The sequence below is a fragment of the Xiphophorus couchianus genome, chromosome 2 (assembly GCF_001444195.1).
Source record: "Xiphophorus couchianus chromosome 2, X_couchianus-1.0, whole genome shotgun sequence".
Lineage (NCBI taxonomy): Eukaryota > Metazoa > Chordata > Actinopteri > Cyprinodontiformes > Poeciliidae > Xiphophorus > Xiphophorus couchianus.
The window spans coordinates 26,808,582-26,823,549 of record NC_040229.1 but is presented as its reverse complement, the minus strand read 5'-3'; the positions used below and the strand labels follow the sequence as shown (position 1 = coordinate 26,823,549).

The following is a 14,968-nucleotide window of genomic DNA, read 5'->3' as shown; positions in this document are numbered from 1 at the left end:
CCTTTGTTAACAACCTTTATTGAAACACCCTCCGCACAAGAGACAAAAATCTGAGAAGTGTGGATAGTCACTTAACGGCTGCTAACTGTTTAACTAAGAACAAAAACAGAAAGGTAAATCCCTGCACAATCACAAAAAGAAACAAAAAACAGCAGAGAAAATGTTCATATTGATAAAAAATAAACCTCTGATAGACTTCATGTATTAATCTGGAACAGCTTATAGTCGGGACTCAAATCAGTAGCGGTTAAGAGCAGAGCAGGTGGAAGGGAAAGTGAGGCGCAGGCGGTGCACTTTGGGGGGAATGTAGGCCAACTTTGCTCGACATACAACACAAGGTTAGTATTAGCTTGTATTTGGTTCACATCGACAGACAATTCTTTGGTGTTTAGTTGAGACAGAAGATGATGGAAAAAATAAAATAAAAATCCTCGGTGGGTTTGCTACAGTGCTTTTTTTCCCCCCGTCCCCCCTATATTTGCATATATGATCATAAGAACAGCTTACTTAAAACATAGGTCTGAATTTCCATGGGCTGAATATTTTACATTCTTTTTAATAAGACTCATTAGTTTAGAATAATAAATAATAATAATAATAAATTGCACTCTCCTCTTTAGGCACCTGCCGTATCGATAAAGCTTTAAGGATCGTCCTGTTGATCATCGTGTGATGGGGTGAGGTGGGTTCAGTCCAAGACGGGATTGTTTGTGAAATTTTAAAAGTAGCAAAAACAATAAAAATAAAATATATGCCTTCAAAAAGCCAGAGCCAGGGACACGCGCTGGAATGATGCCTCGACATATCGCAGAAAGTCGAAAGGAACCGTCAGTGTGTGCTCACATGTTCAATGTAACAGATTAAGCCAAGAAAAAATATATATATATTTATAAATCAACCATACACATTTAAACCCCCTAGCATCATAGCTCGCATTGTGTACAGCACTCAAAGACACACCAAAGTCTCTTAGAAAAAAAACGGTTGAAAATGTCAGACGAGTGGATATGCTGAAACTTCGGAGCAAGTTGTTTATTTCCTCCTTTCGTCCATGGAGAGAAAATGACTGAAGAAGTGAGGAGGAGAAGGAAGAAGGAAAACAAAGAAGGCCAAATTAAATGTGACGACTTAGTTCAAGCTGCAGCCCTCCCAGCTAATCCATTCTGCGGACGTCTTCAGGGAGAAAAGCAGCGGCATCACAGAGACCTCTCCGCCCGGCGCGACTGCTGTCAGAAGGAAGGCTAAAGACTGGGAGGTGTGTTGGTGTGCGGGAGGGGGTGTGGGGGTGAGAGGGAGGGTGTGGGGTGGGCGAGGGAGGTGGCGGTCACTCTTCATCCGAGCTGCTGTTGTCCAGAGTGTAAGCCATGAAGGCCAAATCGGGTCGGGCTGGTACCATGGGGTTGCCCGGCTTCACCATCTCGAAGCCCATGTAGTGGAACGTCTTGATGATGACCACTGGAGGGGGAAAAAGGGGTTTAGTGTCGCCATGGAAACCACCCATACTGGAAAAACTCACTAAATCTAATGAATGTTTGTAGAAACGTGTTCCTTTCCCTTTTACTTCACGGTTGTACCTGCGGCTGCAAATCGATTATTTTTGACGATTAATCGAATAAACAAAAAAAAAAAAACCCAATTGGGCACATTCTGCAGAAATTTTGTGTAACCACTCAATTTTATTTTGTACAATATTAGAAATAAATACATAAGAAAAAGTAAAAAAAAAAAAAAATTCTTTTTTTAAATAATGTTTTAATTATATTATAGCGTGTACTAAAAAACTTGTTTTGTTTTTTTAGAATGTAATAGCATTTACTACATCCTAAAAATGAATAAAAAACAAAGGATGCACATGCAGTCAACCTATATTGTAGTTGAGTATTTTTACAATTAACTGACTAAATATCAGTAAATTTTTTTTTCCCTTTACAAAATCTGTTCCAGGTGAAGGCAACACTTGAGAAGTTCTGAATAGAAGATATTTACAGAAAAGGAAAGGTGTTCATCTTAAATGCAAAACGTATACATGTTTTTTGTAGTCTTGGCTTATTTGCTGCTCTGACTGTGTTGTTCTTTCAGCAAAAGGCCTCTTTTTAAAAAGAGAGTTTGAACACTTGATTAATCGATGACTAAATTAGTTGGCGACTATTTCAAAGGTGGATTAATTGTTTCCTTGCTGTGCCTTCCTTTGTGGCGGCCTCTAAAATAAATGACAGTTCTGAAATGACGGGAGCTTCTTACTTCGATCCTCTCTGTTTTTGTGGAACCACAGGAAGACGTAGTTAACCTTCAGCTTCTCCTCGGCGAACTCCAGCAGCGTGGTCAGCCTGGAGACAGAGGCAGACGAAGTTGGAGAGCGAGGAACAGATGGGCAGTGATGACGCATAAAGTTGTTGCCCCTCTCCCCTCTCCCCCCTGTCTTCGTTTACATAAGCGATGCAATTTTACATAATGCAGGGCAGCAGCAGAGCTGGCAGCAGGATTGGGTTACAGCCACACACACAGCCAGGAAACACAACGCTACCTGCCAGAAGTCATTTCTGAAACCACTTTCAGAAACTACTTCCATCAAAGCATGTCGCGAACAGAACCCCAATCCACAGCCTTTCCCAGGGCGGGCTCTCAAACGTACCCCTCTTTGCTCCCTTCGACCAGCGAACCTGCTGGGATCTCCAGGAAGAGGCTGTCCCCCGAGAGCGCCGTGTCCCAGAAGGCTGAGCGGCGCTCAGTCAGCTGGTAGTGGAAGCGGAGAAGAGAGGGTCTCCCGCCGACCGGGGTGGCCTGCGTCACCGTCAGCCTGTCATCCTGCCAGGGGGTGGAAACGGAAAGCAGACGGGCTCAGAGTCGACAACGAAACACAGGACAGCGACAAAGAAACTGACATGGGGGGCTTTAATAGTCACTACTGGTGCGTTTCTATTGATTATATTTTATCGATCAGTCGATAAAATCAATTAATCAGTGTAATAGATTTTTTAAATCACCAATGCTCTCCTTGGGTTTCCATAGTTCAGAGTGATGTCAGCGCAGCAAGTTAAGCAAGGGCGGCCATCTTGTTTGACAAGCGCATTTTACAGCTTCTGTTTGTTTGCACTTTGAATTCAGGTAAACTCTACCACACAACCGTAGGGCCAGGAATCTATTTTTTTAATTACGAGAATGAAGTCATAATATCAGGACGAAGTCAGAATACTAGAAGGATAGAGAACTAATTTCATAGGAACTCAAACATGAAAAAAAGGACAAAAACTTTAAATGAGAAAAGTTGAGAATCTTGTGACGTTACACTATGATATCAGTTTTCCAGATAATAATCCTTTGACATATCAGCCTCTAGTTATCAGTAGCGGGAATTTGAAATGATTGTGCAAACGACTATTTCAAAAGAGTTAGTTGCGTCAGACCCTCATAGTCTAACTTTTTCCTCATTAAAACAACATTTTACTCATTATTTTAAGATGTTTTTTTGGGTAAAATTGTGTCTTTTTCTGCAAATGACAATTTTCTCATAATTATATCATTGCCTGGCCCTAATGCTGTGTCGTATGACTCTCGGATTGAAATAACAGCCACTTTTGGAAAGTATTTTTTGTAATTTATCAAGAAGAGGAAGAAAAAAAAAAATCTGATTTAGTATGAAAAACAAACGGAAGATTTTATTGCTCAGTCCTAGTTTCTATATTTTAAGCCCAAACAACTCTGGGAGCTTTAAGATTCAAGATCAAGTAATGGACCAATAGAAACATGTCATTTCTACGTCAAAGAGGAAGTAGTTGTGATATTTTTAAACGAAGCACAAGAGTGCCTTATCAGCAGTTTTGAAAATAATCTATAACAACAATTATGCGGTGTAGGAGACCACTTCTGCCTTCTTTATTTAAAGAAACAGACATAAAAAAATAAAATTAAAAAAAACGGTCAGAGAATGACGTCTGCCTTGGATAACACAGATTCAGATCTTTGTGTCCAGAGCCGGTCGGGGCAGAAAGGGCGGCACGCTCACCGCGGATGAGGATGGTAATGACAGTTATGACTGAAGAGTCTGATCCTAAGCCTCTAATCCTTCACAGGCTGGCCGGTCACATGTCGGGATGCAGCTTCAGACCAACACGCCGTTCGCTCGCTGAGTGATCAGTCGTTTCTTTTAATTGGAATGAAATAAAATTGCTTCCTGTTGTAAAATCCAACTGTGTTCAAATGAAACCAGGTGAATGAGGCATTAAATGCTGGGATGATGCAGAGTCTTTGTCCTTTTTTTTTTAAAGATAAAAAAATAAATAAAAATGAGAGTAAAGCTCATTACTAATATGTGTTGAGTGCAGCGAGTCATGAAAGCCTCTGACGGATAATACACTCAGCACAATTATAACAATCATCACCTGAAGAGCTTGAAGTGGATCAGAAAAGCACGTGCAAAACTATGTAGCTTGTAGAGAAACATTAAAGTCTATACAGACATCTTTCTTTTGATTGGTCAACTTTTAGATGTCTGTAGGGAACAATAGTAATAATGAGCTTCTCCTTGGTAAATGTTTATTCAGGTCAGATATGCTATGAAGCTTTAAGTTAGCATTAAAGGGGAGGTATTATGCGTTTTCCAGGCGCATAGTGACATTTTATAGCATAATCAAGTAACAATGTTGCATTCAGTTATAAAAATGACGTAAATATATATATCAAATACAACTAGGAAAAAAATTTTAATTCCCGATTTAAATGCATTGAAATTGGCCCTCTGTCTCTTTAAAAATTCCGCCTTTTTCTGAAACTCCACCTCCAGGAAGTCATCACAACATCGCTCCTCTATTAACCCTTTAACAACATTTTACCAGTGTTTCACTGACAACTAGTTCATATAATGAGCTCACACAGTTCCACTCCATGTTTGCTAATTGCTGGTGGCTAGTCTAGAGGAGCTGCATCTGGAGCTCAGAGGAGGAGTTGCGCCTCAAAGGCAGGGCAAGGTCCAACCAGGCGTTTTGCACAGCTGAATGGTTGCCATGGGAGATTAAAGGATTTCTCAAATATGCGTGAAAGAATTAAGGCAACTCTCCAGGTATGTTTTTGATGAGGGGATAATAATATGATGTAAAGCACAAGTGTCAAACTATAGTCCTCAAGGGCCGCTGTCCTGCAGTTTTTAGATGTGCCACAGGTACAAAACACTGGAATGAAATGGCTTAATTACCTCCTTTCATAGGTGTAACTTCCTGAAGGACTGGTGTGGACATGTCCCCACCAACTCTGGCATGAAGGGGACAGACCCACCAATATTTCCTGTATCTTTTTTTCTTTATGTGCCTGCATCTATGTAACTCGGCAGCAGCTGCACGTTGTATTCACAGCATTAACAGACAGGTAACGTTTTTTAAAATTCCTTTGTAAAACGTAAATGGCAAGTCCGCTCAGTAATCTAGTGGATTGGACGCCGTGGCTGTGCGCCAAATGCGCTGTTGCTTTACATTGAGTCAGGAATATCGGTGGTGGGGGAAATGACGCAATAAGCAAAGAATCTGAGAAAGGGACGCAAAGTTTTGATATTTACAGTCAACACTACAATAGCAAGATAAGGTCCAAATGACCTGACATTTCACAGGTCAGTAAAAAGCTTTAATTAAAAAAAATATATACAGAAAGTGAGAGTAGGTTAGTCATGCGAGCTCAACTTTTATCTCTTTAACATTTACTCTTGCTGCGCAGTTCGGAGTATTTCGGTTCAATTAACACAAAAACAAGACAACCCACATAGAGTTTCTGACAGATAATCAGAAGGGCAGGTGTTTAAGTTAGAGCTAATATACAGACTCATTCCATAAATTAGAATATGACTGAAAAGTTCCTTTTAGTAATTCCATCACCGAGTGAAAGACATTATATAGATTAATTAGATTACGTATGTTTTAACATGTTTATATTTTGTAGTATGTTTAATATAACCTAAAAGATGATTTTTCGAAAGGTACTATTAATCTGACAAGCCTGATCAGGACATACAGTATATCCTAATTTATTGAATAAGACTGTCTGGCATTCACATGGAAGTTTTAGCTTTATTCTTAGCACTAAAGAAAAGGTCTTCCAGTAAGTGTAGGTGCATCTGCGCCCCAACCCCTCACATTCCCCGCTCCACTTTGTCCCCACCAACTTGCAACACAAAGTAACACCCTTGTCTCCTCCTTGTGTAGATCAGTTCTCCAGAGCCTTGCTAATGACCTAATTATTCTATTCAGGTGTGGTGCAGCAGAGGCACATCTAAAAGTTGCAGGACTGCGGCCCTTGAGGACTGGAGTTTGACACCCCTGATGTAAAGCTAAAAAAAAAAAAAAAAAAGAGTTGATTTTACATGATACTGGCTCTTTAAAGATGAAGTCGGTCATTCCAGTTGCCTCACCTTGTGTATTAGCACGGCGTGAGAGTGATCCCTGACCGTCCCTCGCCCACCCGGGATCTTCAGCTGTGGGTGAGGGGCATCAGGAGCACCACAGAGGCCCCGGAGCCTGAGGGATAGAGCTGGGCTTCAAGGCCCCCGATAACCAAGAACTGCAAAACAAACAAAAAAGAAAACACAGATGAACCACTTCATGTCTCAGCTGTATCACAAAGCTATGGAAGATGACTTGGCTCCAAGCAAAGCCTTTACACATTAAGAACATTGTAGCATCGCAACAGAAGAAAAAAAATAGCCACACGCTCAAACCCTGAGCTAAAACGACAACAGCAGTAATAAGACAAACTGATGATTAATAATAGTATATTGAAATATCTCTAGTGCAAATAAGAAGCTACAAAACCGATGTCAACTTTAGCAGTATGAGCACTCCCCCCCCCAAAAATGTTGCCACATGATGGACTTAAAGTGTTGGAGCACTGACACAGCAGCTCAGTTTAGTTGCGTTTTCAAACAGCGAATCAACTGCTACTATTTTTTTTAATGAACGTATTTATTTTTTATTTGTGGGGAAATATGAAAATAGCAAATATTGCAATGGCAATATTAGTTCTTTGCTTTCTTCAACATGCTTCCTGAACTTCAGTGGTTTAATCACCAACTTTCTGTAAAACCGGCATGAGCAGCACTTCTTTTAGAAAATAGTGATGTTTTACACCTCTAATAACCTACAATACTGAAAGAAACAAGTTTCCACTTTATGTCTCAGGCCCAGTTCAGACATAACCGGACATCTGGGACAACAAATATATATTAATGCATTTTGGTCTTCCATCCATATGAAAACTTGGTTTAAAAATCACAAAAAATTTATATTCTCAGACCAAAGTGTAGATTTGAGAAAATGCCGTATTTATGTTTGCATGTGTAAATGGGAAAACTGAGAATCAGGCATTACAGCCTGTGACAAATACAGCAATAGTTCTGTATGATTCTCAATGAACAGTCCTGTGTTTTATTAACTTGATATTCTAACACAGTATTTAAAAGTAGTTCAAATAAGCCCCGCAGCGCCATGTTTTATCCCCAACAGGAAGTTGTGGTTGTTTGTGAAGCATTCCAATCGGCTGACATAGATTTTATCTTTGCGCTACACTGCCCCCTATGGGATTGGCATGTTTAAAACAATGCCAAAGAGTGGATTTTGTGCGGGTTCATGTGGACAAAAACTTTTCTGAAAGTGATCCTGTGTCTGTGTGTGTATAAACAATTTGAGGGAAATATTAGTTTTTATAAAGACTTCCATTTATGAATATGACCTTCGTTGCTACGAGATAACTACTAAGTATAAAACCAAACAGGAAGAACCTGTGTTTCCCAAGAGGAACATTAGTTTCTGATTTGCAAAGTCTTATTCTGTCAAAACTTCTTAAAAATGTAATTATTTACTACTCACTATGTTTTGACAGCAACCTTTTATCCAAGTCCAAGATCTCTCTATTAAAAGTAGCTTACATGTTTAAAGTTCAGGGTTATGTCTTGTACATAGTTTCAAGTATTTCTTATCTAACCAATTACAGAACTTTTTTTTTTTGCAAACAATGGTGCAATGTACACAAATCGTATAATTTTTTTGTAGCGGGTTTCAGTCCACTGTCCACCCTCTCAGATTGTTTGTTTACAAGGAGCCCGGCAGACATGAAAGACTAGGATTTATTATGACTGCATTTCAAAGAGGTCCAAATGGCCCGTGCATGCGCTGGGAGGCACGTATCACAAACGAGCGCCTGATCCGTAAACACCTCTGTAAATAGCTTTGTGGGCCTTTTGGGAACACCTCCGCGCTTTGAGTTTCAGACGGTGGCTGGAAGCAGCCGGGCCGTGGCATCTTCACTGCATCACCACAGATACTCTGCATGTTGTGGATTAAACTGTAATCGGTCAACACAAACTCAGTCAGCAACAAGCCGCCTGACTCTGCATCTCACTTTCCAAGTCACGTTCCAGAGAGGAACATCTCTACTGTCTGTGAGACGGAGGAAGGGAGGCGTGGCCTCAGTCTCCCCCGCCGACCAGGATGGTAACCTGGATGACCTGAGCAGCACAAACCAGCAGAGTGTGCGGTGGAAAAACTAGGTTTTCAAATTATGGATCACTTTGATCCTGTTTTTATTGCTGTGAATAGACAGCATATCTTTTCAGTTTTTGTTAATAGAGAACAAAATAGAAAACATTCCCATATTTTATTATGCTACAAACTCCAATTTCTGTGTATTTCATTGGAATTTGACCAAATTGAATTTTCTTTTATTTTCGTGTCCAGGAACGTTCGGTGTGGTGTGAATTACGACTCACTTCTACAAAACCAGGACTTCATAAAACCACATCTGGATCTCTGTCGAGGCCGAGTTCATCTTTTAAAATATTGCCACATATTGTCAATTGTATTCATGTCTGGACTTTGACTTGGGCCGTCAGAACGCATGAATACGCCATGACATCAATCAGTCCCACTGTTGCTCTGGCTGTTTGTTTAGGGGTGTTAGAATAAAGGGGGTTGAATATAATAGCAAGCCATACTTCCACTTCGCAGAATACATGTTACTTTGTGTTGGTCTATAGCTAAATGTACTATAAAACAACAAAGGTCAAGGGGTATTAGAGTGCACCATGATGCATTGCTCTATGTCTAAAATAACCTGAAATAGAAACTTTGGACAACAATCTCAATAGCCAAACTGATATCAGGGACACCAGTGACAAGAGGTACAACTCAGATGGATGAAGCCACCTGAGAGCTCGCCAAGATGTCCAGACCTACTTCTCCGGTTCCGTCTTCCCTTTCAGAGACGGAGACCGTCCTTGATGGAAATGCCAGGTTGTTTTGAAAGGCAAAACTCTCGTCGTCCTCTGACATTTCTGTCACACTCTTAGGAACCCACCCCCACCCTCCCGTAGCGGCTGCAGACATCAGCCACCGCCCCGCCGCACTCAGCGAGAGACTCTAAAAACAGAATGTGGGTTACATATTCAAGTCTGACTTATGGAGCGACAGGCTGTACCGTCGTGAAGGCCAAGCAAATTCACAAGCTGCATTAATATGCCGGTGAGGATTTAATCAGCTGTGTGTTGGGAGTTGAGACCGAGAGATGCCAAGTGCGTCACCGTCTCATTGTGCAAGTGGGGAGGAAGGAGAGGGAAAGAGGGACGAATGCTTCCACTGCTGGGCTGCTCTTCCTGAAGCTGAGAGTTTTTATGAGCTCCGATTCAAGCCGGATCGTTTCGGGGCGTGAATGGAGAGGCGGACAGCATAGAGCCGGGCATGGGGTTCAAACACAAAGACAAAATATTAATGACGTGTTCTCTGGAGGAGGGGAAGAACGTAGGTGCACGAGACAGAATGTCAACCAGTTTGCGAACAGAAATGATTTGACGTTTCCGGACAGTGCTTCGGATTTAGCACAAATGACAAAAGGTGGCGCACACAGGAAAGAAAACAGAGACTGAACCGGACCTTCTCCATTCCACGGACAGAGAGCCGGGCAGCGTGACGGAAAAGACACGGCGACAGAAACAGGAAAGGTACACATGCTGAGCAGGGATGGACATATTCCTGTCAAAACACATGACTCTGACCCCTGGGCCCACATTGGCGGCGCTCGACTGGTCAGACACAAACAAGTCGACTGAAATGCCCCATCATCTGGGACTCAACTACACAATTATATTCGTGGCCCTTCAACATTTTGTACAATTGACTCAAATTTGACTTCAGCAGCTTTTGATGCGCTTGTCCATTTTTCTTTGTGTAACAGCTCCAGCTAAGTTAAACTGGATGGAGTAAAACAGAAGCTCTGGCTGTATGGTTTCAGTCGTCAACCAGCGTTTCAATAAGAATATTGTGATGAGAAACGCCACCAACTCCATGTTACAGCAGAACTAAAACGGGCGTGGTTGTCCAACCAATGGCGCTACAAAAAACTGAAAAAATTATTTTTAATGACATCTTATGCTTTTCATTATAATAATTTTACTGAAGCTCCATTTGTTTGTATTTGACAAAATTGTAAAGCTAACCTTATTTTAATATAAGCTTAGTTTTTTTGTCTTTAGCAAGACAAATATCATTATCCTGGGACAACAGATGAAAAACTGATCAGTCGGCCAATTCTGGTACATTTACAGAAATGTTAATTTATGTGAACTGCCCCCGTCAAATGAATAAAGACATTTCAAATTTCAACTTAGGGTTCTGAATAGGGGTGGGTATTTATCGTAAAAAATTTCTTATAAGAATTTTGATTCATCGCTGCCATAATAAATTTAATGATAAAAAAACAAAAACAAAACACAACTGACAATATGATTGGAAATGTCATTTTTGCCATTCTCTCCATTGTTTGCTCCACAAGAGCATCTTTAAATATCAGTCAATTCAAAAATGGGATTAAATCCAGTTACTGTGTGCAGTTTAGTGAAACAAATCGCATCCTTTTTTAAGCAAGTTGAATCTCGAAGATGTTTTTCCAAGAACAATATTTGTGTTTGTGGTGCTGTGAATGCTGTGCCATGCAGTCACAGTCACCTAAAAATTTAATAAATAGGTTTTTTACCATCTTTATTAGCACCACAACATATTGCAATGAAATTCCATATTTCCCACTCCTAGTTCTGACTAAAAGGCCAAGCGTTTAGAGGATTCTCCGGAGGAAGACGGCATTCTGCATCCAGAACACTGATCTCCGACCACGCAGATTAACATCTCAAGACTGACGATTCCAGAGTCAGACGTCAGCTGAAACTGCTCGGCACAGTTGACGTCCAAGTGCCCTGATGGAAAATTCAATCCCGAATCTCCCGGCAACGGCCGAGGCGCTCCATCTGCCAGTGAATTAGAGGGACACCAACTAGCACTCAGGTAACCCAGGACAGATCATTTATCCTGCAAAGTGTGTGACGAGCCCCAGCACTCGTCAGCACACACATTCCAGTGATGGTTTGAAAGGTGACCCGTCAGAAAGAGCGAGGTTATATAACCAGCTGATGTAGGCCAGTAGCTGCCTTCACCAGACAGGGTCACTGCAGCGGAGCAAATATAGTCACAGCATCAATTTATCTTCTCCACGGTCCTCGCTGCAGGTCAGGACATTGACCCATAGAGGACAAAAATAGGACCTCTATCTTGGAATGCGGAAAAAACAACAACAGGCTACAATTCAATTTGTTTATTCATCTTAAATTGACACGGATTTGTTTCCATGAATGAAATGAGCCATAAGCGACGTATTAAAAAGACAAACGCCGTGCAACACTAGCTGGGTTTCCATTACATATGTGCGAAGAACATTGTTGGTATTCCACTAATGTTGAAAAGACGCAATTTTGCAATTGCGGCGTCTCCATTAAATAAGAAACGTAATTAAAAATTGCACGTGAATAAGTTTATTCATGCAATAACGCATGAAAAACTCATGAATTATCATGAGTTGGAGAATCACGCCGAGCCATGATTCTACTTGCCTTCGGTTGGTTTGTTGATCACGTGATGTGTGTGATGTGCTTTGAGCTCCCGTCTCTCATGGAACATCCAGAATTTGGGAATGCTGGTCGAATTTTGCAATTTCTCAAGTAATTATTTTTGGAGGGAATTGCATGTAGATACTGCCTATACAAAATGTCAAATCTAATTTTGTCTTTTTGGTTTTAATTTTGCACACCTGACTCGTCTTTAACTCATTTGAAAGTAACTTCTGACCACATAGAGCAGAAAGATTACAAATAAATTATCAACGCTGTTCTTTTTCTTCTTATGTGTCTCGAAGAGATTTTTGAATTAGCTACAACTTGGAGCGGCAGCTAAACGTTTCGGGGGAAAATAATAATTTTTAAAAAATCGGACATCGGCCACAAAATCCTGATCGGTCACTCGATTTTTGGGGTCCAGTTTCAGTAACAGAGTTATTTTACTTTTCATTTATATACACGCATGTTGTGTTGTTAAGAAATAGGTTGATGAATTAGAAAGAGTTAATCACCGTAGAGTTGGGCATCAGGGTAAAACGGGAGAGAAACCAAAGGAAAGCTGTTGCTGTATTTCATAAAATCACCGAAAACTATTTCGACTTGGCAAAACTAGAAGCCGTTGCAGTCTGGTTCAGGGCTTTTTCTTTCTACCCAACACCACACTGAAAACTAAAAAAAAAGAAACAACTAGATCTCCACTTCTATTCATTCCTGTTGGTGAAAGTGTAAAAAAAAAAGGAAAATAAAAACAGGAGTTCCTTCCTCCTCGGACTTTAACTAGCTTCTTTGTTTGTGAACAGCGCCTCCAGCTATTTTTGTCGATATCTCGCCTGTTTACTTTGAGAGCAACAAACAAGTTCAACAATTTAATAGTTTCCTTAAAAGTTAATGCGACGAGAAAAACAAAACTGAGTGGACACGGTCAAAAACAGGCACCAACAGCGGTTAACCTGTGGTCACATGGAAAAATAAAAACTAAAAACAACTTCCTACCTTTCCTCTGTGTTCAGCATGCTAGCTTCGAGGAAACTCGGCTCTTTAAGTCCTTTTCGACAACCAGAACAGCTACGTTTCAACAGGAAGCCCACAGATAAGTTAACCATCCGCAAGCTGAAGCGAACTCCGTCGGTAGTTCAGTGTCGTTGTGGCTTGTTTACATGAAGGGACCTTACATCACTCAGCTGTTCGTCCACAGTCTGCAGCGAGCAGCGCAGGAGCACTGGCTTTTAAAGCTGCAGCAAAGCATCATGGGTAATCCACCTCGGGCTGTTTTTTTTTTTTTTTTTGGCTTCCAGGAAATAAAAACTTACAGTAAAAGGTTAACTTCGTTTTTACTGCCTCAAAACAGTTGGTGTCAACAGTTACATCTTTTTTTTTTTTATATATATATATAATTTGTACAAAAAAAAAAACAATGAATAAATAAATGATAACGGGACTTTTTTTTTTTTTTTTTTTGCTGAGAGGTTCATCTCAAAAGTTTACAAGCAGCTAATTTGTTGCTTTTTAGAGCAGTGGCTCGCTAATTTTTAAGCCTTTGGCCCACAAAATAAAAATGGAAGAGGCTCGTGACCCTGACTATTGCCTGAGCGTGCAAGTATTTGTACTGAGTCAGAGAAAAAGTGGCACAATGGCAACGCAATCAGCATCAACAGCAAATTTATTGACCAATATATTGCTTTTATTATTTTCAAAACCTGTCTATTTGTCTGTTGCACTTTTTAAAAAATGCATAGGCTTTCTTATTACTATTTTTAGGTATGTAGGTTATTTTCTGGACCCCAGCTTTGGGAACACAGTAGAAAGAAGGATAAAGTGAGACTTTTAAGATTTGGAGCATTGATGAGCATGGTGGTGGCAGCATCATGGTATTAGGCTGCTTCACTCCCAGGATGTGTTTTGCAAAGCGGATGGTACACTGAAGCTAAAGCACTGTGCTTCGTACAAACCAAATATTACACGTGGTGTGTGTGATTATTAATTATGCCTTGGATGTATAATTTTTTACTAATGCTAATTAGAGTTAATCTAATGTCAAACATCAGATGTGAACCTGTTCTTTCAGAAAAATTAACAATTTAAGGCTAAAGATGTGTTAAACTTGAGCCAAGAGTGAAAGTTTTCCGCATATCATTTTTCCTGACGGTTATCTTGACATCACAATATGATTTGTGTGTGTACTAAATGAGATTTAGCACACACACGCACACCCACACATACACCTACACACACACGCAATGATCTCAATTTAATCATTGAGATTGAATTGGTCACTTTAGAAACCCATTGGGAAATTAACTCGTTATCTTGAGAAAACCATCAGGAAATTAAAGTTTCAAAAGTCAAAAATGTCTGAGTTGTTTCTCAAAAATTTCTGAGGTTGATCCAAAATTTTCAGGGTTTTTTCTAGCAAATTTCCAACATTTCAAGCTTAGAAATGTCCTTGTTTGTTGTGAGTTTTAAAGATATTTTCTGAGATTAACCTCAACACTTCAGTTTTTCCTAACATATTATTGACCTTTCAAACTCAGGAACTTCATTGTTGCTGGGTTTTTATTTCTAAAACAAAAAAAATTCTGAGCTCAATCTAAACAATTTTTGAGTTTTGTGGAGAAAATTTACTCCTTTTTTTTCTTTTAACAGTGGCTCTAGTATGCCATCATAGTATACAAATGTATCCCAAAAAACTTTTCAGATTTTAAAATGTTCTTTAGAACAACAGAAAGTTAGAAGAATTATTTCAAAACCAAGCATTAGTTTTCAGGATGTCCTGTGGTGGCACAGGGGTCAAGCACAACCCACATATGGAGGTCTTAGTCCTCGACGTGGCTGTCGCAGGTTCAATTCCCGGCCTGGTGACATTTGCCACAGGTCTTCCCCTTCTCTCATTACCCACTTTCCTATGAATTAACTATTAAATAAAGGCCACTAGAGCCAATAAAACCTTTAAAAAAAAAAAACTGAACATAAGTTTTATTTATTTATTTTTTCCTGCACTGACCCCATAAAACCTCTCATTAAATCTTCTATCAGTCTTACTAACATCCCACCTGAACT

At 40.1% G+C, this 14,968-nt stretch overlaps 1 protein-coding gene across 1 annotated transcript; it reads right to left on the bottom strand.

Moving 5' to 3' along the window:
* On the bottom strand, positions 1–13,128 carry oaz2a (ornithine decarboxylase antizyme 2a). The gene is given in 6 exon segments (XM_028042630.1): positions 1–1,455; positions 2,242–2,327; positions 2,633–2,805; positions 6,392–6,472; positions 6,474–6,540; positions 12,905–13,128. Coding segments are annotated over 6 exon segments (648 nt in total). The 5' UTR covers positions 13,015–13,128; the 3' UTR covers positions 1–1,324.
* Positions 13,129–14,968: the final 1,840 nt, after the last annotated feature.